Source organism: Dendrobates tinctorius, unplaced genomic scaffold (assembly GCF_039654945.1).
Source record: "Dendrobates tinctorius isolate UK_male_01 unplaced genomic scaffold, ASM3965494v1 ptg000075l, whole genome shotgun sequence".
NCBI classification, from domain to species: domain Eukaryota; kingdom Metazoa; phylum Chordata; class Amphibia; order Anura; family Dendrobatidae; genus Dendrobates; species Dendrobates tinctorius.
Window position 1 is genome coordinate 14,090,924 of NW_027361743.1, and position 22,703 is coordinate 14,113,626.

The window sequence follows — 22,703 nt, forward strand, 5'->3', positions numbered from 1 at the left end:
CACCATGGACGTCCTGCACTCAAGAGGCATCCTAGTCGTCCCGTACCTGGACGACCTCCTCGTCAAGTCTCCCGCTTTCAAAGACTGCGAAGTCAGTGTCTCAATCACTCTAGACACTCTGAGTCGCCTGGGATGGCTAGTCAACCTACAGAAATCGTCGACCATCCCAACTCGGACTCTAACATTCCTGGGAATGGTATTCGACACCGCCAGGGGCCTGGTGCTCCTTCCCAAGGACAAGACACTGGCCATCCGTCTGGGAGTTTGCACACTCCTTCGCAGTCCTCCTCGATCTCTCCGGTTTGCCATGAGAGTCCTCGGCCGGATGGCAGCAGCAATAGAGGCAGTGCCATTTGCCCAGTTTCACCTCAGGGTCCTTCAACTAGCCATGCTCAGATCTTGGGACAGGAACCCCTTCTCCCTCGACAGGGAGTTCAGGTTGACGTCATCAACCAGGAGGTCCCTGCATTGGTGGCTCAAACCAACCTCGCTTACACGAGGGAAGCCATTCCTCTCAGGACAATGGAAGATCCTGACTACCGATGCAAGCCTGACAGGCTGGGGGGCGGTGCACCTACATCACAGGGCAAGTGGTCACCGAGGGAAGTGACATTGCCCATCAATGTTCTGGAAATCAGGGCCATTCTCTTGGCACTGAGAGCCTTTCATCACTTGCTTGCAGCCTCGCACATACGGATACAGTCGGACAATGCCACGGCTGTGGCATACGTGAACCACCAAGGCGGGACCCGCAGCGCCCAGGCGATGAGAGAAGTGGCTCATATCCTCCGCTGGGCGGAAGACACAAGGTCGGTACTTTCTGCGGTACACATTCCGGGTGTAGAAAACTGGGAAGCCGACTTCCTCAGCAGGCAAGGAATGGACTCGGGGGAGTGGACTCTCCATCCCGAGATTTTTTACCATATCTGTCAACGCTGGGGAACCCCGGATGTGGACCTAATGGCATCCCATCTCAATACCAAGGTTCCCAATTTCATGGCCAGGACACACGACCCGCGGTCGCTCGGAGCGGATGCCCTGGTCCAGGACTGGTCCCAGTTCCGACTCCTGAACATTTTTCCACCCCTCACCCTAATCGCCAGGGTCGTGAGGAAGATCAAGCAAGAGGGAGTTCCGACCATCCTCATCGCGCCAGACTGGCCCAGACGTACTTGGTACGCCGACATCGTCCAACTTACGGCAGACGCCTCCTGGCGTCTACCCGACCGTCACGACCTTCTGTCTCAAGGTCCGTTCTTCCACCAGAATTCAGGGGCTCTCAATTTGACGGCATGGCCCTTGAAACCTGGATTCTAACCCAGGCAGGTTTTTCACCGGCAGTCATTACAACTATGATCAGAGCAAGGAAGCCTGCCTCCGCCAAGCTCTATTATCGTACCTGGAGAGCTTTCTTTTCTTGGTGCAAATCTCATGGACAAGTCCCACTCCCTTATTCCCTCCCGAAGGTACTAGGTTTTCTTCAATCGGGCCTAGATGCCAAGCTATCCTTAAGTTCGCTTAAGAGTCAGGTGTCGGCGCTTTCAGTCCTTTTTCAAAAGCGCATTTCTATTAAACCGCAAGTAAGGACTTTCATCCAGGGAGTTTCCCGATTGGTTCCTCCCTACAAACGTCCGCTGGATACGTGGGACCTCAATCTGGTCCTGACAGCATTGCAAGCTCCACCCTTCGAACCTCTTAGATGAGTTCCACTCTCCATTCTGTCTCAGAAAGTGGTTTTTCTAGTGGCGATCACCTCGTTACGCAGAGTGTCGGAATTGTCAGCACTTTCCTGCAGACGGCCTTTCCTAGCCTTTCACCAGGACAAGGTGGTTCTCCGCACGGTACCATCCTTCCTTCCGAAGGTTGTGTCCAACTTTCACCTTAATGAAGAGATTTCACTGCCTTCCCTTTGCCCGGTTCCGGTTCATAGAGTGGAGAAGGCTCTGCATACGCTTGACCTCGTCAGAGCATTGCGAATTTACGTGTCCAGGACTGCACCTTTCCGGAAATCTGATTCCCTCTTCATTCTTCCGGAAGGTAGTCGCAAGGGGTTGCCGGCTTCCAAGGCTACCCTTGCCAGGTGGATCAGGTCCACCATACATGAGGCCTACCGACTTAACAGTTCCCCTCTTCCGGCCGGTATCACGGCACACTCTACACGGGCAGTAGGGGCCTCCTGGGCCATTCGGCATCAGGCTTCGGCACAACAAGTGTGCAAGGCGGCCACTTGGACTAGCCTACACACGTTTACGAAACACTACAGTGTTCATACCCAGTCCTCAGCGGATGCGAGCCTGGGTAGACTGGTTCTGCAGGCGGCAGTACCCCAAGTCTAGGGGACTGTCAGCACAATATTCGTCCACTGCTTCCCACCCAGGGACTGCTTTGGGACGTCCCAAGGTTCTGTGTCCCCCAATTAGGCGACAGAGTAAAGGAGATTTTTGTGTACTCACCGTAAAATCTCTTTCTCTTAGCCTTTAATTGGGGGACACAGCTCCCACCCTGTTGCCCTTACGGGCCGTTGTTTCCTGTTGAGTTCTCATATTGTTCTTTGAGCTCGTACATAGTAGCCTTCTTACAGGCATGGTTATGTTATTTGGTTACGTTACTCCTTATGCTTTGGCACAAAACTGGAGAAGGCTGACGCCGTCCAGGGGTGTATACTGCAGAGGAGGAGCCAAAGTTAATCTTTTTCAGATTATGCATAGTGTCGCCTCCTAGTGGACAGCAGCATAACACCCAAGGTTCTGTGTCCCCCAATTAAAGGCTAAGAGAAAGAGATTTTACGGTGAGTACACAAAAATCTCCTTTTTTCGCGTTTCCGCGGCGGTTTTAACCGCGAAAAATAAGCATTCCATGCATTCCTATGTGATTCCGCAATGCTGTGCTAATGCTGCGTTTTTTACCACGGCGGAATCGCTTCGAGGTAAAAACCGCAGCATGCTCATTAATTTTGCGGAATCGCGGCGATCACACACCCATAGGAATGCATTGTTCCGCTTACTTCTCGCATGTGGCTGTGCACACCATGCGGAAAGTAAGCAGAACATTTGTGGATAGTACCCACGGTCCGGAGGAGAGGAGACTGTCCTCCGGGCTTTGGGTACCATATCCCTGTAAAAAATAGAATTTAAAATAAAAAATATTGTTATTCTCACCCTCCGACGTCCCGCGCAGCCTTCCCGCCTCTCTCCACGCTCTCGTTCCCAGTAATCCTTTGCAAAAATGCCCGCAATAGCGTCCGTTCTCGCGGGATCGCGAAGTCTCGCGGTCATTCGTGCGACGTCATCGGAAGGTAAGAATAACACCATTTTTTATTATTTTTTTTACATTTTATCTTTTACTACTGATGCTGCATAGGCGGCCTCAGTAGTAAAAAGTTGGTCACACTTGTCAAACACTGTTTGACGAGTGTGACCAACCTGTCAATCAGTTCTCCAAGCGATGCTACAGATCGCTTGGAAAACACTAGCATTTTGCAAGCTAATTACACTTGCAAAATGCTAGTTTTGCTGCGGGAAAATCACGGGAATTTAAAATGCGATTTTTCCCGCGGAATGGAATTCTGGAATTCTCGCGGTAATTTCCGCGAGAGTTCCGGTACGTGTGAACTTAGCCTTACAACAAAATTTACAAAACCATTTTTTTAGGGGCCACATTTGAAGTCACTTTGAGGGGTCTATATAGCAGATAATACCCAAAAGTGACACCATTCTAAAAACTGCTTAAGGTTAGAACGCATAAATTGAAGTGCATATGCACATAATATCCAGCTGTATTCAAAAATGAGATATTTGGCAAAAAAATTGATCAATTCAATTGAGCCACCCCGCCGCGCCAAGGCAATCTCATGTGGGGGGTCCTACTCTACATTTATAATAAATACTGTGCCATTTCGGCCTCCTAAGAGCATGACCACATCAAGTGCAATCTGTACCTGAACATTGCTGGATCGCTCCCATGAAGCCAGATGAAGCAAGTGCAGATGAAGGCCAACCAGGTCTGAACACAGACATATCAGGATTGACCTCCACACATTGCCCAACCAGCAAACATAGATGAAGGGCGATATTGGCCCAGACACAGGTGCACAATTAAATAAAGCTTGGGGCAGGGCGGGGCTGCCATGTGTGTGCACAGCAGCCTAGATCCATCATATTGAACACAGAAAAATTTATAGCGGACATAGCCAAGCATGCACGGCAGCAGTGGTGGTGAGCCACAAACCAACAACAAGATATTATTAACCATTCAGGCGCTTCACAGAAGCAGAAGCGACATGGAAGGAAAAAATTAACATGTAACTTTTTAGTCACAAAAATGATATGTTAGCAACAATTTTTTCATTTTCCCAAGGGTAGCAGGAGAAATTGGACCCCAAAAACTGTTGTCCAATTTGTCCTGAGTACGCTGATACCCTATATGTGGGGGGGACCACTGTTTGGGTGCACGGCAAGGCTCGGAAGGGAAGCAGCGCCGTTTGACTTTTTCAACCTAAAATTGACTGGACACCATGTTGCGTTAGACGAGCCCCCAATGTGCCCAAACAGTGGAAACCCCCCACTAGTGACCCTATTTTGGAAACTAGACCCCCTAAGGAACTTATCTAGATGTGTGGTGAGCACCTTGAACCCCCTAGGGCTTCACAGGAGTTTATAACGTCCGGGTGTGAAAATAAAAAATCATATTTTTTCCACAAACATGATCTTTTAGTCCCCAATTTTTTATTCTCCCAAAGGTAGCAGGAGAAATTGGACCCCAAAAGTTGTTGTCCAATTTGTCCTGAGTACGCTGATACCCTATATGTTGGGGGGACCACTGTTTGAGCGCACGGCAGGGCCTGGAAGGAAAGCAGCGCCATTTGACTTTTTCAACCTAAAATTGGCTGGTATTGAGATTGGACGCTATGTTGCGTTTGACGAGCCCCCAAACAGTGGAAACCCCCCCCCCCAAGTGACCCCATTTTGGAAACTAGACCCCCTAAGGAACTTATCTAGATATGTGGTGAGAACTTTGAACCCCCAAGTGTTTCACTAAAGTTTATACTGCCCAGGCGTGAAAATAAAAAATCCTATTTTGTACCCACAAAATTGATCGTTTAGTCCCCAATTTTTAATTTTCCCAAGGGTAACAGGAGAAGTTGGACCCCAAAAGTTGTTGTCCAATTTGTCCTGAGTACGCTGGTACCCCATATGTGGGAGAAAACTACTGTTTGGGCACACGTCGGGGCTCAGAAGGGAAGAAGTGACGCTTTGGAATGCAGACTTTGATGGAATGGTCTGCGGGCGTCATGTTCCGTTTGCAGAGCCCCTGATGTGGATAAACAGTAGAAACCCCCCACAAGTGACCCCATTTTGGAAACTAGACCCCCTAAGGAACTTATCTAGATATGTGGTGAGAACTTTGAACCCCTAAGTATTTCACTAAAGTTTATACTGCCCAGGCGTGAAAATAAAAAATCCTATTTTGTGCCCATAAAAATGATCGTTTAGTCCCCAATTTTTAATTTTCCCAAGGGTAACAGGAGAAATTGGACTCCAAAAGTTGTTGTCCAATTTGTCCTGAGTACGCTGGTCCCCATATGTGGCAAAAAACTGTTTAGGCACACGTCGGGGATCGGAAGGGAGTGACGTTTTGGAATTCTGACTTAGATGGAATGGTCTGCGGGCGTCATTTTCCATTTGCAGAGCTCCTGATGTGCCTAAACAGTAAACAAAACCCACAAGTGACATTGTTTTTAAAACTAGACCCCCAAGGAACTTATCTAGATGTGCCCCAACTAATCTAATGTTTCCGGTAAAGTAATTTAGTAGTGCATTGAGGTGTGGTACAATTTGAAGCAATCCTTCATACACAGGCCAGGTTTTTCGGGGCAGGTGTCGCATTGATAAATGGTGTCCTTGCGTATTCCGTTTTTGTAACTCACTCGGCACCTTTTTTTGCGATTTACCTCTTTTTGTAGTTTGCGGGACCTCCCCCGGGAAAAGGTATCCTGGTATAATACGAGCACTTTCAGTTCCGGAAGTTCTGGGGCCCGCTCCTTCCAGAGTGCCAAACATCAGGGCCTTAACCACTACCCCCTGGAACTCAAGGTACGACGTATCGGTGTGGCGTGCACATTGTGACAGCAGGAATGCGTTGAGCATTGCCAATTGGACGATGTGCACGGCCAGCTTTTTGTACCACACCTTGGCCTTTCTCAAAGCATTGTACGGTTGGAGGAGTTGATCGGGAGCGATCAACGCCCCCCATGTTTTTATTGTACCCCAGCACACATTCAGGTTTGCTGACCAGTGCAGAGGTACCCTGTACAGTGCTGAGGGCGCTGCCATCACCGTGTATGGTTGGCAAGAGAAATACATCCCTTTTGTCCTTGTACTTGACCACCAGCAGGTGGTCGTTACATTGGGCCCTGTTCTCACCTTTTCGGAGCATCTGCCCAAGTAGCGTCTTCGGGAGGCCTCTCTGATTTTTGCGGACAGTACCGCAAGCTGTGGTACCTCGCGCAGAGAGGAATTTGTAGAGTGGGACACTGGTATAAAAGTTATCAGTGTAGAGGTGATAACTTTTATCCAGCAGTCGGTGCACCAAATCCCACACAATTTTCCCACTCACTCCCAGGTCATGAGGACACTCAGGGGGTTCAATCCTGGTGTCCTTTCCTTCGTACACTCTATATCTGTGAGTGTACCCTGAGGTACTCTCACACAGCTTATAGAGTTTGATTCCGTACCTGACCCTCTTACTGGGCATGTATTGACGGAATCCGAGCCTTCCCTTGAAATGGAACAAGGACTCATCCACGCAGATGTTCCTTTGGGGCACGTACACTTCAGCAAACTTTTTGTTGAAGTGTTCGATGACCGGCCGAACTTTGAACAGACGGTCAAAGTTGGGGTCATCTCGTGCGGGACACTGCATTATCGTTATAATGCAGAAACTTGTGGATGGCCTGAAAACGCGTCCGGACCATGACCATTCGGAACACTGGAGTGTTGTATAAAATATCAACACTCCAATATTGCCGAATTTCAGGCTTCTTCAGGATACCCATGTGGAGGACCAGGCCCCAAAACTGCGTCATTTCAACTGCGTCCACAGGAGACCAGTTAGTATAGGATGAACGCGGGTTTTGCTCCAAAAATTGCCGAGCGTACGAATTAGTTTGCTCCACCATGAGGTTAACAAAATTCTCAGAGAAAAAGACTTTGAAAAAGTCAATTTCTGTGAGGCCGGTGGTGTCAAACTTGATTCCTGATTCTGCCACAAAATCAGGAATCGGTGGCTCGTAATTTTCGGGGGGCGAGGTCCACACAGGGTCTGCTGAATCAGCTGCGGGCATGGTGGGCGCTGCCTCATCTTCTGTCCTGGAGCGTCCGCAGGACCCGAGGAGGAAGATGAGGAGGGGGAAGAGGATGAAGAATCCAAAAAATAAAGAAAAGTCGGATCGTCATCCTCGCTATCAGTGTCGGAGGCAAGGTAAGAATATTCCTCATCCATTGAATCTGTTGGGAGGAACGTGATGGGCGGGACATTTTTTTGTGTAAATATGGTGCTTGGGTGTACTTTATAACTGTGTATGTGGTGGGGGGGCTAGTGATTGGTGCACACTATCCTGTAAGAAAAAGCGAAAAGGAAATGGGGAGCAAAATACCTGTGAAAAAAAGTCTAAAACAGCAGGTCCTAGATATGATAAGTGAACGGCGTCACTTATCAAAATTTAGTGGCTGCTGGATGTGTGCACAGGGGTGGCTCAAAGGGGGGGGGGGGAGGTGAGAAAGAAAAATGGAAAACAGCCGGCATGAACTTTGATAAGTGCATTGCGTCACTTATCAAAATTCGGCGGCTGCTAAATGTGCACACGGAAACGGCGCAAAGGGGGGTAAAAAGAGGGGGCTGGGGCGATTGGGGTGGATGAATAGAGATTGGGCAGGGATCAACAGTTAGGGTTGTAGTTAGGTGGCACAAAAAGGGGTGAAAAAAATGAAAAACGTTGGGCACAAGCTCTGATAAGCGATGTGCGTCACTTATCAAAGTTTTGCGACTGCGGGATGTGAGTGCGGAGGTGGCGCAAAGGGGGCTAAGGAAAAAAGCGAGCACGAGTGTTGATCGGTGAACTGCGTCACCGATCAACGCACGGAGGTGGCGCAAAAGTGGGGTGGAGGGGAAGGGGGATGGGGGGATTGGGGTGGATGAAGAGAGATTGGGCAGGGATCAGTTAGGGTTGTAGTTAGGTGGCACAAAGGGGGGTGAAAAAAATGAAAAACGGGATGTGTGTGCGGAGGTGGCGCAAAGGGGGCTAAGGAAAAAAAAAAAAGCGAGCACTAGTGTTGATTGGTGAAATGCATCACCGATCAACGCTCGGCGGCTGCGCACGGAGGTGGCGCAAAAGTGGGGTGGAGGGAGGTAAAAATGGGGGAAGGGGGATGGGGGGATTGGGGTGGATGAAGAGAGATTGGGCAGTGATCAGTTAGGGTTGTAGTTAGGTGGCACAAAGGGCGTGAAAAAAATGAAAAACGGGATGTGTGTGCGGAGGTGGCGCAAAGGGGGCTAAGGAAAAGAAGCGAGCACGAGTGTTGATCAGTGAACTGCGTCACCGATCAACACTCGGCGGCTGCGCACGGAGGCGGCGCAAAGGGGGGGGTGGAGGGGGGATGAAGATAGATTGGGGGGGTGACGATAGATTGGGCAGGGGATCAGGGCTCAATTAACACTTACAGTTTTAGTTTTCTTTCTTCTGCAGGGATTGTGATGCTACAAGCTGTGGCACCACAATACCCAGCACAGGAGCTCTTGCTGTGTCTGACCTCTCTGCAGGAATCCTCAGCTAGAGTGAGGACCCGTGCAGACAAGTCAGACAGGTCAGAGGCAGGACACAGAGCGGTCACATCGCTGCTGTGACCTGTCATTGGTGGGATCGAATGATTAAATCGATCCCACCAATCCCTGCTCTGCCTGGTGACCATGGTAACTGCCTAGGATCGGAGCTCACAGCTCCGATTCCTAGGCAGGTCATGGCCAGGTCATCAGCAGGGCAGACAGCGGTCACAGCGTGACCGCAGCTGTGCCCTGTGGCTGGCGCGATCGCCGATCTAATCGATCGCACCAACCACTTCCTGCAGGCCCTGCTGGGCCTGTCCTAGGCTCCGGCCTAGGATCGGTGCTATTACAGCACCGATCCGGGCCAGTACCGGCAGGGCACAGCGGCGATATTGCACTGCGATTGGCGCGATCGATGCGATCGCGCCAATCTGGGGGCTTTTCTCCGGTGCCTGGCGTTGCCAGGCACCGGTCCTAGGATCGAGTACATCGGTACTCGATCCTAGCCTAGGATCCTGTTTCAGCCAATCTGATTGGCTGAAACAAAGAGAAGCGCTGTGATTGGCTGTTCTGAATTGAACATCCAATCACAGCTCACAGAGGGGCGGGCCAGGGCGGAGACTGCCCGGGATGCCGAGGCCATCTATCCTGAGGTAAGATGCCTTCGGCATTTTAATGCGATCACCGCGACTTAAGTCGCGATGTTGCATTAAAGGGCATGACGTACTATTCCGTCCATGGGACTTAGGTCCCAGGTCACATGGACGGAATGGTACGTCCATTGTAGGAAAGGGGTTAAGCAATTCCTTCAATTCAGCCACCTGTGTCCATTGACCTTCATTTAGGGTTACCTGAGGGTTTGCCATATCTATAAGAAACTGTTTTAGTTCAAACAATCGCTCAATCATTAAATAAGTGCTGTCCCACCGAGTGGCTTGATGGACAATTGCCCCTTTCCCAGCACGTCTCTTCGAGATGGAATTAATTTTAGGGGTTCAGGCAGCAATAACTAATTTCCTCACTTTTCCAATCAGATTTCCAGCATGTCCCTCTTGCAGACTATCTCTTATTGCCAGCTGCAACGTGTGCACAACTTTCTCACTTTCTCCAGCTCGGGGCCCAGGAATCGGATCCTGGGAATCGGATCATGTGCAGGGAAGGCATCCCTCCCCCTCCTCTCTCTGGTGAAGATGGCAGAAGATAGGACAGAAGAGGGGAGATTGCCCCCTGCAGTCTGGAGCCGATGCAGGACGGGAGCACTGCAGTATACAAGTGAGTGTTGATAGGTGAGTTCCCTTGCTTCTGGGGGGGGGCAGCTGCACCCCCTGCTCCTCGCTTGCTACGGCCATGATTCGCACACAGCGTTTTTGCGGATCCGGTTTATGCAGTGACTCTGGCCATCCCAGCAAAGTCAATGGATTTCAAGATATGACATTCAGACACATTGTTTTGGGCTGAATGAGCATGTCAGTTTGTGTGGCGTTTTTCTAATCTGCTTTTGCTATTGAAAACATTATCTGAGCTCAGTGATTGGCTGCAGTGTTGATGTATACTGTCAATTTGCTGCAGACAAAACCTTGAAACCGGAGCAGCAGTGAAGAGCCATTGCTAGAGCCATGGAGGGCGAGTACCTGCTGCTGTTACAGCTTTTGAGGACCAAATTGCTGAAGGTGGACAAACCCTTTTGCTTTCTTGGCATTGGAAAATAATTGCGCTTAAGTAGGGAAATCTATGGTATGTAATAGCTCTAGTAAGTTCATGTCCCATGGTCAGTAGGTCACTTCTATCAGAAGCTAAAGCTTCTATACAGTACAGACCAAAAGTTTGGACACACCTTCTCATTCAAAGAGTTTTCTTTATTTTCATGACTATGATAATTGTAGATTCACTCTGAAGGCATCAAAACAATGAAATAACACATGTGGAATTATATAATTAACAAAAAAAGTGTGAAACAACTGAAAATATGTCTTATATTCTAGGTTCTTCAAAGTAGCCACCTTTTTGCTTTGATTACTGCTTTGCACACTCTTGGCATTCTCTTGATAAGCTTCAAGAGGTAGTCACTGGAAATGGTTTTCACTTCACAGGTGTGCCCTGTCAGGTTTAATAAGTGGGATTTCTTGCCTTATAAATGGGGTTGGGACCATCAGTTGTGTAACGAATGGAAGCGGTGGCAGAGATGGTGAAGTTCACATTTGTTTTTACTTTTAAAGTGGGACCACTGTCCGGGGGGCTCCGAAGGGGGCATGACGAGTGAGCCCCGGGCACCCATAGGAAAGCCCCTCAGACAGGGCCAGAATGGAATACCCGGAGGACACAGGTTCTACCTCCAGTTAGACCCCGGACACGTGGCAGCTGTCCCAGCGGGACCAAAAGGGATAACAGTACTTACAGCAGAGTCCGTAATGAGCCGGTTCCTGGATCCGGATAGTTGGTAAGGAGTCGGTTCCAGTGACCTTCACACAGTCCTCAGACACGGATGGCTGTTGGCGGAACGGGATGGCTTTCGCTCAGATGGTTGCAGATATAACCAGGAATCACAGGATACTGATATGCTGTAGAGACAGAGAGCATTAGAGAATACACAGAGACTGCAGACGCAGCACAGACAGGTTAGCATGAGAACCGGATGTAGCAATGATAGATACTCGTTGCTCCGGCGCTCTCCCTATGGAGGAGAGGCCAGAAATAGCAGCCAGTGCGCTGCCATTGCTTAATTGCACATTTTGAATAATGCACGCTGTCCCTTTAAGAAGGCAGGAGAGTGGGTGGGCGTGCCCTAATAGCCTTAGCTACAGATCTGCCGACAGGACGCCAGGAGGTGGAGGCAGGAGGGATACCCGAATGCTGAGCAGCAGCATGAGATCCAGAGGAGGCCAGCTGCAGCCTAAGGACAGCGTGCGAGGCTCGAGGTGAGTGCCCAGAACGGAGGGCAGAGGCAGACCTGGACGCATCGCCAGGACGGGGACCAGTTGTAACAGTGGCAGACCTGGGCGCCGTGCCAGGACAGGGACCGGGTGTAACAAGTTGTGTTGTGCAGAAGTCTGGTGGATACACAGCTGATAGTCCTACTGAATAGACTCTTAGAATTTGTATTATGGCAAGAAAAAAGCAGCTGAGTAAAGAAAAACGAGTGGCCATCATTACTTTAAGAAATGAAGGTCAGTGAGTCCAAAAAATTGGGAAAACTTTGAAAGTGTCCCCAAGTGCAGTGGCAAAAACCATCAAGCGCTACAAAGAAACTGGATCACATGAGGACTGCCCCAGGAAAGAAAGACCAAGAGTCACCTCTGCTGCGGAGGATAAGTTCATCCGAGTCACCAGACTCAGAAATCGCAGGTTAACAGCAGCTCAGATTAGAGACCAGGTCAATGCCACACAGAGTTCTAGCAGCAGACACATCTCTACAACAACTGTAAAGAGGAGACTTTGTGCAGCAGGCCTTCATGGTAAAATAGCTGCTAGGAAACCACTGCTAAGGACAGGCAACAAGCAGAAAAGGTGAACGGATGGACTCTACATGCCTGGTTCCCACCGTGAAGCATGGAGAAGGAGGTGTGATGGTGTGGGGGTGCTTTGCTGGTGACACTGTTGGGGGATTTATTCAAAATTGAAGGCATACTGAACCAGCATGGCTACCACAGCATCTTGCAGCGGCATGCCATTCCATCCGGTTTGTATTTAGTTGGACCATCATTTATTTTTCAACAGGACAGTGACCTCAAACACACCTCCAGGCTGTGTAAGGGCTATTTGACCAAGAAGGAGAGTGATGGGGTGCTACGCCAGATGACCTGGCCTCTACAGACACCAGACCTGAACCCAATCAAGATGGTTTTGGGGTGAGCTGGACCGCAGAGTGAAGGCAAAAGGGCCAACAAGTGCTAAGCATCTCTGGGAACTTCTTCAAGACTGTTGGAAGACCATTTCCGGTGACTAAATCTTGAAGCTCATCAAGAGAAGGCCAAGAGTGTGCAAAGCAGTAATCAAAGCAAAAGGTGGCTACTTTGAAGAACCTAGAATATAAGACATATTTTCAGTTGTTTCACACTTTTTTGTTAATTATATAATTCCACATGTGTTAATTCATAGTTTTGATGCCTTCAGAGTGAATCTACAATTTTCATAGTCATGAAAATAAAGAAAACTCTTTGAATGAGAAGGTGTGTCCAAACTTTTGGTCTGTACTGTAGATTAGATCAAGTTTTGAATAGAAATCTGGAGATGCACTGTTTTCAGGCCTAAAGCACAGGAGAGGCTGTGCCTTTTTGCAGCAGCTTGCATGTCACAGGCGGTGGGCTTACTACAGTCCTTTGCAGGGAGGGACAGAGAATATTAGTTGGAAATGGCCTTACTTCATGTACAAAAAGCAGGAAGAAGCCTGAGGAAGATTCGTGCTCGACATCAACAATTTTATGTTGTTTAAAAGTGGATTAGCGTCTACTATGGCTGACATTAAATTTCCCGGTGATGCAGGAATGAAGGTTGCGTCACTGAATAAGCAGATTTACAATTTATTGGGAGAGCTGGGTGACACCGTTTTCCTGGCTACACTCCGTTTTGATAAAATCTTCCAAAAGAATTTTTTAAAAGCCATCGTTGATGTTTCTGTGGCAGAAAGCTAGCGCGGGTCCCCTGCTGATCTCCGCTCCAATCCGTGTCTAGGTTGAAGTTACTTGGGGTGTCATGCTTCACTTTTATCTATTGTGCCAGTTATTTATTCATGCGCCTACATTTTGAAGCAATATTTCATATCCTACTTTATTTTTCCACAGTCTTAAAAATGTGAATGTGTGTTTTAACCATTTCATTGATTTCTACATACATTAGCGGTATTGATTTCTTTACTTTTTTTTCATGTAACCTATTCTAGCTGCAATAATTGTCCTCCTTATATTGTAAGTATTGCCGTTAAAGGGCTTGGGCCACCATCATTTATTACATGTGTATGCAAGTTTTTACTGTAGTAGACTCATCCTCATATCTGTGTGTTTTACAAATCCTGAATTTAACGAGGATCTTTCACCAGCTTTGTCATGTTAAACTGACCACTTTAGGGAATAGCGGCTGCAGAGCTGAGTAAATGTAGTTTTATATTTTGTAATTTCTCTTCTCCGTTGTTGAGGTATCAGTTTGTAGGATATAATTTACGATAAGCCAAATTGTGTATTGCCAGAGATTTTTCTCTGTGGGCGTGTACTTCTTCTCCTGTATAAGGTTCACCAACCATAAACAGGAAACCATATACAGGGGAAAATTGCTTTGAGCAGTTATTTCAATGTGAGACAAGTATTGACAGTCTGCTTTCCTCACTCTTCTTGCTGAAGAGTTATGTGTGATAACGTAGAGCAGAGATAATTGTGGTTACCAATACATCTTCGAGTTTCATCTCACAGCACTCAGTGTTGGGGGGAAGGGCATTGTAACAGAGCTGAGCTTTGTCTAAAGCTCCCGTCACACTAAGCGAGATCGCTGCTGAGTCACAAGTTTTGTGACGCAACAGCGACCTCAGCAGCGATCTCGCTACGATTGACCAGTAGCAGCGACCTCGCTACGATTGACCGGTAGCAGCGACCAGGCCCCTGCTGTGAGATCGCTGGTCGTGTCGGAATGTCCTGGACATGTTTTTGATCGTTGAGATCCCGCTGGGTAGCATGCATTGGTATATTTGACACCTTACCAACAACTTCGTTAGCGACTCAGAAGCGAGACACATAGGCGTGCATACCGCCGACATCATTACAAAGGTTGCTACGGGTCGCCGTATCGTTGCTGCGTCGTTGGGAAGATCTGACTGTTTGGCATCTCACCAGCGACCACATAGCGATGCAGCAACGATCCCTACCAGGTCATATCGTTGTCGGGATCGCTGTAGCGTTGCTGATTGTGACGGGGGCTTAATTAAAAACCCTTCAAGCAGCTCTCCTTTCACAGCACTGTCAGCTCTGCTGTACAGCCACACTGCTGTGAGATGGCAGCTGAAGAAGTGTTCGTAATCATTCTCATTTCTGGTCAGCTCTGCTCCGAGCTCTTATTAATTACACACAGAAGAAAGCCTGGTCTAACCTATTGTGGCGGCGTGTTCATTCTTTCTCCTGTATGTTGCTGTCTGCTTATGATTGTCCAAAGTCCTACAAGAAAAGTACACACCCCCAGAGGTTCTGGAAAAAACACCTTTGGACTTACTAAAATTTACAAGCTAATATCTCCGCAATGGCGAGGAGAAAGTACATAAAACGTTTTACTCATCTCTGCAGCCACTATGGAATCCTCTTTAGCATCTTAAGATCCATAGAGCATACATCAAAGAAAAATGGTGGTCTTCGTCCACCTTCGTATCTCCCTGGTAGTGATAGCTGCTCAGAGAAGATGATTTTGCATTTATTCTATTGCAAGCAAGGGACAATAAATTTGATCAAATCTTTCAGCAACTACCTTTATTTTTTTTGTTGCTCTTTAGAGCCCCTTTAACCTGGATTTTTATTCCATGTTGTGTCTTACAGGAGCTGGCTGCAAAACTGAAAGCTCAACTGGAAGAAGCTCGTCAGCAAAAGCGAAATCAACTGGAAGACTCTGAGAAGGAAAGGAGAGAAAAATCCCAGGTAGCCGTATCAGAAATTCATATCCGAATATGCATCAACATTATATATTGTAGCCATGATGTGGATTTATTATACAAGAAAACAAAGATTACATGAATAGAGATGTCTCTCCTGGGCCAAAATATAGAAAAATTCTGCTTTTATCACTGGGAATCGGCTCTCCTTGCTCTGTGTATCTCAAAGTTCATTAGATTCCCCGGTATACGATGATATGAAGGGACACCAGGTATTCGTATTTTTTGGTTTGTCCTGGTGATAACCAACCAACTCATAAGGAACCCTGCAAACTTAAACGGGAACCAGACCGATTTAAATTAACTGATGTGTCCCTTGTGTTTAGTTTGCATTTTAAATTGGCCATTGTTGAGACACTGGGTTCAGCGGGTGCTCTAGTCCGCTAGCTGAAACCACATGGACCAAGGCACATCCCACTGAATGCCCACTTTCCTTTTACTGTGGGCGTAATACTACTCTGACAACACAGGGTGAGGGTGAAACAGTGTGGCAATACTTTACTGAACCACAAAACTGGCAGATGACACACAGAACAGTCCCAGAGTCTCACCCTTCCGCTGACTTGCCGGGGTAAGGGCAGCTGTGACTTCAGAGCTTCCAGGGCCAACTATTCCCACAAGTGGCACACAAACAGCGAGGAGGTAACAAGCCTTAGGAACATGACAGTCCATTGAGGTACAAGGCCAGGTGACCGTAGGGTCACATCCTAACTTCTCTGAACATCTCCACGGAGCCAGGTGACCGGTGGGTCCCAATCCTGGCTTTCCCCAAAAGTATCCATGGGGCTCAAGTGACCGGTGGGTCCAAATCTTGACTACCCCAAAACGTATCCATGGTTCAGTGATGGTCCATGGAGTAGATCTGTATTCTTTCAGCTGGGGCCGTGGTCCCCTAAGCTGGCATCTTATAGAATGTCAAATCTGTGTCCCTCGTGATGGAGTCATGATCTCTTGGCTGCTGTCTTGCAGAGTGTTCCTGGCTGTGTTTTTTTTTTTTTTTGTAAAGAATCTCAGATTCTTTGGATCTCTGGATTTCTTGGCTGTGTGTATGACTGGATGTATATTGTTAGAGGCATATCCTACTTAAACTGTTGTATTTAAAGCCAGCATCTAGAGGTCGAGGAAGATTTGTTGAGGTTAATTCACATAGGCTTATACGAACAAGTCTGTTTTTTCTTGACCAACCAAAGAACAAACACATACATTCAAAAGTCATCATATAGATAACAATCTATGTCACCTGGCTTACTGAAATCAGACTTCAGGTTAATTAAGATAAAATGCCGTGTCCTCATAGCCATCATTATTAGAGAAATGTTGGTTGAAGTCAGTGATTTCTCTGATGTTGCGAGTCCACCCATCTCTCACCACCAGCTGCAAATTTCAGAGGAATGATATGTATTGAATTTTTAACAATACGACCCTTTATACCCACAAGGTTTCTATAATGAGAACTCCATACGCTTCAGGTGGCCGCATTTGTATGCCTGGCTATGTCTGCAACAATTATAGAGGTCGACACACAACTACAGACACCTGTCCATTGAAGTGTATGGAGAATTCAGCCTCTGGGAATCTCCCTCCGTATACGAAGGCTTTAACTAGAAATCTAGGAAATTGCAAATTATGGATCCATGATAACACAGTGTGCATGAGCTCTTTCACAAATAACACTTTAATTGTGTTTATGCCTGTTTCTAGTCCATTGGAATCACTGAGCAGTTGCACTTCAGAAACTAGCTATTTCTGAAATCATGTTGTGCACTGTACAAAGCTTGTGCATGCGCCTACTGTACAAGTCTTGCGCGCACTGCTGACGGCTGACTGCCTTGTTGCATGGTGTAACCTAGATTACAAGGGAGACTAGTGCTATCTAAGCGTAGTATTAAATGATATCACGATTGGTGGCAAATGAGGAATCTTGCTCACCTTATGCAGTTGTGCATACAGGCTCAACTCTGGCATGACGTGTATTCCATATTCTTGATGGCAGTCTGCTGTCACCTTGGTATAGGAGGTTCTAACGTTACACATATATTAACAGGAAATGAAAGAAATCGTCACTTCCACTCTATGCTTCCAGGATTCTTCAATACAGTTTATTAAAATACAATGGTAAAACACAATGCGTTTCGGCTAGATCAGCCTTTTCAGGAGCCTTGGAATGCGCACAGTTTCATTGGTACGCTGCTCATGCTCAGGAAGCTGCGGTAACTGACAAGCTTTCTGTCCTGAACTCGGTTGGCAGTCAGTGCGCATGCGCGGAATAGTCCAGACTTCTACATGCGAAACCAAACTGACCAGCCAAATTGGTTGAAGATAAAAAGCGGCAGAGACTCATATCATCTGCACTTTCTCTTTTTCTCCTGTTTGCACATACAGGCGCTATTTTTGGTCATCTGTTTAAAGATTGAAGTGCTGTATTTTTTGGACAATAAGACGCATCGCATCGGTCCATAGGATGCACGCCAAATGTTGGGGTGGAAAATAGCATAAAAAGATTTTTATAAGATGGGGGGTCCGTCTTATTGTCTGGATTTAAGGTATCTTACCTGAGGACCGGCGGTGGTAGAGTGGGGTCACAGGAGGCATGGTCCCTTCCTCAGGAAGCTGGCGGCGGGAGAAGTGGGGCAATGCTGCAGTCCCAGGGTGCGATGCTGGGGTCTGGTGTCGACGGTGAGGCAGAGCATGGACTAGGGTCCCTTCCTCAGGATGCCGGTGGCAGAAATGTGGCGACGCCGTGGCCCGATATCCACGGCGAGCAGAGCCGAGTTCATCACCAGTTTCTCGGCGGCCATTTCCCTGAGGCTGCGCGTGTGCAGATTGAGATCTCTGCGGCCCTGGGCTTCAGAGAAATGGCCTTTGAGATCTCAATCTGCGCATGCACGGCCTTCGGTGGCCATTTTCCGGAAGCCAAGGGCCGCAGAGATCTCCATCTGTGCATGCGCCTCTTCGGCTTCAGGAAGATGGCCGCAGGAAAACCAGTGATGCATTCGGCTCTGCCCGCTGCGAACACCAGGCGGCGTTGCCGCGGCATTTCTGCTGCCTGCATCCTGAGGAAGGGACCCTGCTCAGGTGCACTTCGCACCCCCCACCCACTGACACCAAGCCTCAGCATCGCCACACCTCTGCCGCCATCTGTTCTGATGCTACACCACTGCCTCAACCCCCCTGTAAACCTGCGTTTGGACTATAAAACGCACCCCTCATTTTCCTCGCAAATTTTTTTGGGAAAAGCGTCTTATAGTCCGAAAAATACGGTAGACAGTTTTTTTTTTTTTTTTTTTTGGTGTTGCCAGCTCCTTGTGGTAATCCCTGAACCTGTACAGGTATCATAAATGTCTCCTGCATTCTTCTGTTTTACCACTTGTTGCTACTCTTATCACCTCATTAGACCCTTGCTGTGAAGCGATGGTTCTGGGAGTGTTTTTCCCATAACACGGCCCACTAGGTGGCACCACAGATAACGTATATTCATATTGAATCATGCTGATGGGGGCCACGTTCCCTGTAATCATTACTCTTAATCTTTTCAGTAACGGAAAACTTTTTAATGTGCCTCTTGGTCTTGGAGCACAGTCATTAGGAATCCTGTTTGTGGATCCAGCCAGGCGAATCCTCCCGGATTACTATTGATTTTTGCATTATCGGGGTAAATAGGATGAATAATGTGTGTAATCTCGTCCGTGCTGTATCAGTAGCTGTGCGGTGCCGGTGGCTGTGTGTTGCTCTCATTATTCTGCGTTATACTTATTAGTACGTCACAGACCTTTCTACGTTCTCCTCCAGACTTTATGGGTTCAGGGCATTTCTTTTTTTTAATTGTGGCCATAAATATTAAATCCACTCACTTTCTCCTATAAGGATCTCTCTTGTGGGAGCTCATGGCCTTAATTTTGCCATATCCTAATTATAAAGAATGTGCATGCCAACTTTTTGTATTTTCTAGATTGTTTTTTTATGTTACAGACGTGCCAAAACCTGTAGGAACCAGAGCTTGCATGTTTTGTAGCTACAAATGGAACCTGAGTAGGCCAAAAAAGTCTCTGACTCACATTAGGAGAGCAATAATAAAAGTGACCCATAATGGGTAAAAAGGCCGTCCACTATGACTTCTCCTTAGAATAGGTCATCAGTGTCTGATCGGTGGAGGTGCAGCCACGCCGATCGGCTGTTCTAGGTGCCAGCGGCGAACGGAACTGGTCAGATACGGAGTTGCTCCAACTAGTGATAGTGGCCGGGTCCTGCACACCCGCCCCCAACTGATTGGAATATAAGGCGAATGTGCACTTCCCGGCCGTGGCCACTATCAGTAGATGAAGCGGCTACTTAACTGACCAGTTCCGGCGACACCGAGACAGCTGATCGGTGAGGCTGCACCTCTACCGATCAGACATTGATGACCTATCCAAAGGATAAGGTCATCAGTGTAAAAGTAGTGTACCTCCTCTTTATTCGTACTGTTACAGGTGCCATTATTTTATGATTGGCACGGGCGTTTCTGCCAGTTACCGCACCAACTTTTAACCATTCATGTCACATCGGGACCATCTGATGTGTGTGTTGCTGACCCCATGCTTCCTGATGGCGTATGTCAAAGGCAAAAATTAGATTTTCAGCATTCTCAAACCCTTTGTTAGCATGTTGGATGCCATTAACGAAAGCAGAACCTTACATCCAGGCCATTGCCTTTCAGTAGTTTCCACTTCAGCCTTGTCTCCTCTGAAGGGCGCCATACACATCAAAAGAACCTTGGTGAAAGTTGCCAATTTCATCTGGACCGTCAAACGTTTGTCGGGTCCCAGCTCTACGCTCTTTCATATATCAAGGGAAAGAAGAATTGGATTTCAGCATGCTGAACCCTTTGTTTTCAGGGAGAGAACTAGGAACGTATGTACGCTCAACTGTAGTGAGCATGCATGTGCATGGAAGGGTCTGAAGGTATAGCAGGTGATCAAACGAGCGTGCATGGGTAATTAGGAGGAAGGAATAACCATGTATGGTACGTGTCCATCTTTAGTAGACACGGACACATCATCTCCACGCCTTCTTTCGGTTGTGACTCTTACTTGGAAGTAGAAGTGCGGCCATATTATGCCACATGAAACAACGTACACTGATGCAGCAGGTTTTGCCAGGTGGTGATCCATCTTTTACACTTCCGATGCGCTGGATCTGCGCCACCGCTTGAGATTGACAGATAAAATGCTTTCTCCAGAGGAATTAGAAGTAGTAACTTCACCTCACGTTCCCCTCTCCGGATCTCGGCGCCTCTCCTGCCATATGAATGAGTCACAGTTATTTATTTATTTTTTTTCTTTTACTTTTTGTAAATTAGATTCTACAATAATTACCTTGAGGCTTCATCCTGCTAAAAAATTAATGAATCAATTAAACTTGTCTTCAGTAATTTCATTATTTATTAGCATTTAAAGCATTGTTCTCTCCGGCTTATTACTTGTAGAAAGTTTTAGGAAGAAGGATACTGCTCCAGTTAAAGGGGCGCAAACACCAAAAATTTCTATAAAATCAAAGTTGCGTTTTCTTTTTTCAGTCTGCAAGAATTTTTTGCATCCTCAGCGAACATCTAAGGCCTCTGGTCTACAAGTGTTGACTGAGGATTGGATGATGGAAGGGGGTTGGATGCAGGGGTGGGTCGAGCATGTGGAAGTCGAAGAGTTTCCTAAACTCTTCATGGTTTAAAATGACATACGTTACATATTTTATAGATCATGGGTAGGACAAGTGGGGCTTGGATTATCATTTGGGACATGATTAAAGGGGTTCTCCCCATTTTAAAAGTTATTGTCAAGGGTGGGGTTAGGAAACACAATACTTCACACCTCTTCCCGACCAGTGATACTCCATTGCACTTGCTGTTTTGTCCCTTACCATTCTTGGGGCATCAGCATCTGTCATGAGACCAATGCTGCCAATGAGCAGCGGCTGATTGACTGAAAACACCACTTTCAGTCTGTATGGAAGAAGCTGGCTGGCGCGGAATGTGAAGGCGGAGGCGGCTCGCGCGGAATGTGAAGGCGGAGGCGGCTCGCGCGGAATGTGAAGGCCACGGCTTGATTGGAGTTATACTTCCGGTATAGGGAATGCATTGGCTACTTGTGAATTTCACGAGCTGTAGCGTTATGACTCCCTTCTGCCCCATTTTGGCCGAATTGGGATAAACTAGTGTGAAAACACCAATATTTTACGACTTTTCAAAACCATTCACTGCAGAGTTCTAGAAAAATTGCGTTGCTGAATCTGTGCCAAAATGCCAATCTGTTATTCAGGATTTCATTTTTTTTTTCTTCCTATTTTAAGAACATGGAAAAATAAAATAAATAAAATAACCACAAATTCTTAAAATATGTTTAGTGACCAACAAGCTAAACGTTACACATTGGGAAATTATTGCAGCTTAACTGTTATTAAGAAATCTGTGGCCGGTCAAAAAGGATTTACAAAAAATGCGCTTTCAACACATGGGAAATAGTTTCTCGTAAGAAAAGCCCACTATTTTATATCTTTTTTACGTGGATCCACCAGAATTCTCCCTTTACCAAGATATTATCCATCCCAATGCGACAAGGTGTACCCACTGGGGATTGTACTGTCTAGTGTTAAAAGTTCACCTTGTGTCAGTCAACCTCAATATACTGTAGATGGGGGCAAAATACGACCCAGGTCCAACTATGCAGACACCTGCCCATGGGGAAGCTATGTAGATGAAATGCCCAACTCCAAAAGGTGGCGCCACGTCCCTCTTTGAACCTAGTTCAAGAAATTACTGCAAAACCAAAGAAATGAGCCGGAGCATACATTGCACATATACCAAAGGGTCAATGTACGTTCACAATGTGACCAATTAACAGACAAAACCCAAGAAAAAAACAAAATGAGCACATCCCCCCCGTCAGTAAATAAATAGTAATACGAGTAAATAACACATGAGACTTAGTCGACATTGCATAGCTTCCCATGGGCAGGTGTCTGCACAGTTGTCGGGTGGGATGACTTTTATGCTTTTTTTGTATCAAAATAGTATTAACTAATACCGCATGTCATTTACATGTACTACTTACTATTTTCTTATTTATTGACTACAAGGGTATATGCTCATTTTTGAAATATTGGGTATAATAAAAGGCTTGGTACTTCCCAGGCTGTACTGCCTGGAAGGTCACTAGAGAAGAAGAAAGGCAGAACACATGCTTCTACATAGTCTAAGTTAGGTAGATGGTTCCAAGGTGATGACGATCATAAA

General features: G+C 47.0%; 1 protein-coding gene across 1 annotated transcript in view; it reads left to right on the top strand.

The window, feature by feature from the left end:
* Nucleotides 1-22,703, top strand: part of CWF19L2 (CWF19 like cell cycle control factor 2) — a 193,626-nt gene that overhangs the window by 74,246 nt on the left and 96,677 nt on the right. The window contains exon 10 of the mRNA XM_073583021.1: nucleotides 15,327-15,425. Within this exon, the coding sequence (XP_073439122.1) occupies nucleotides 15,327-15,425 (99 nt within the window). The remainder of the gene's footprint in view (nucleotides 1-15,326; nucleotides 15,426-22,703) is intronic.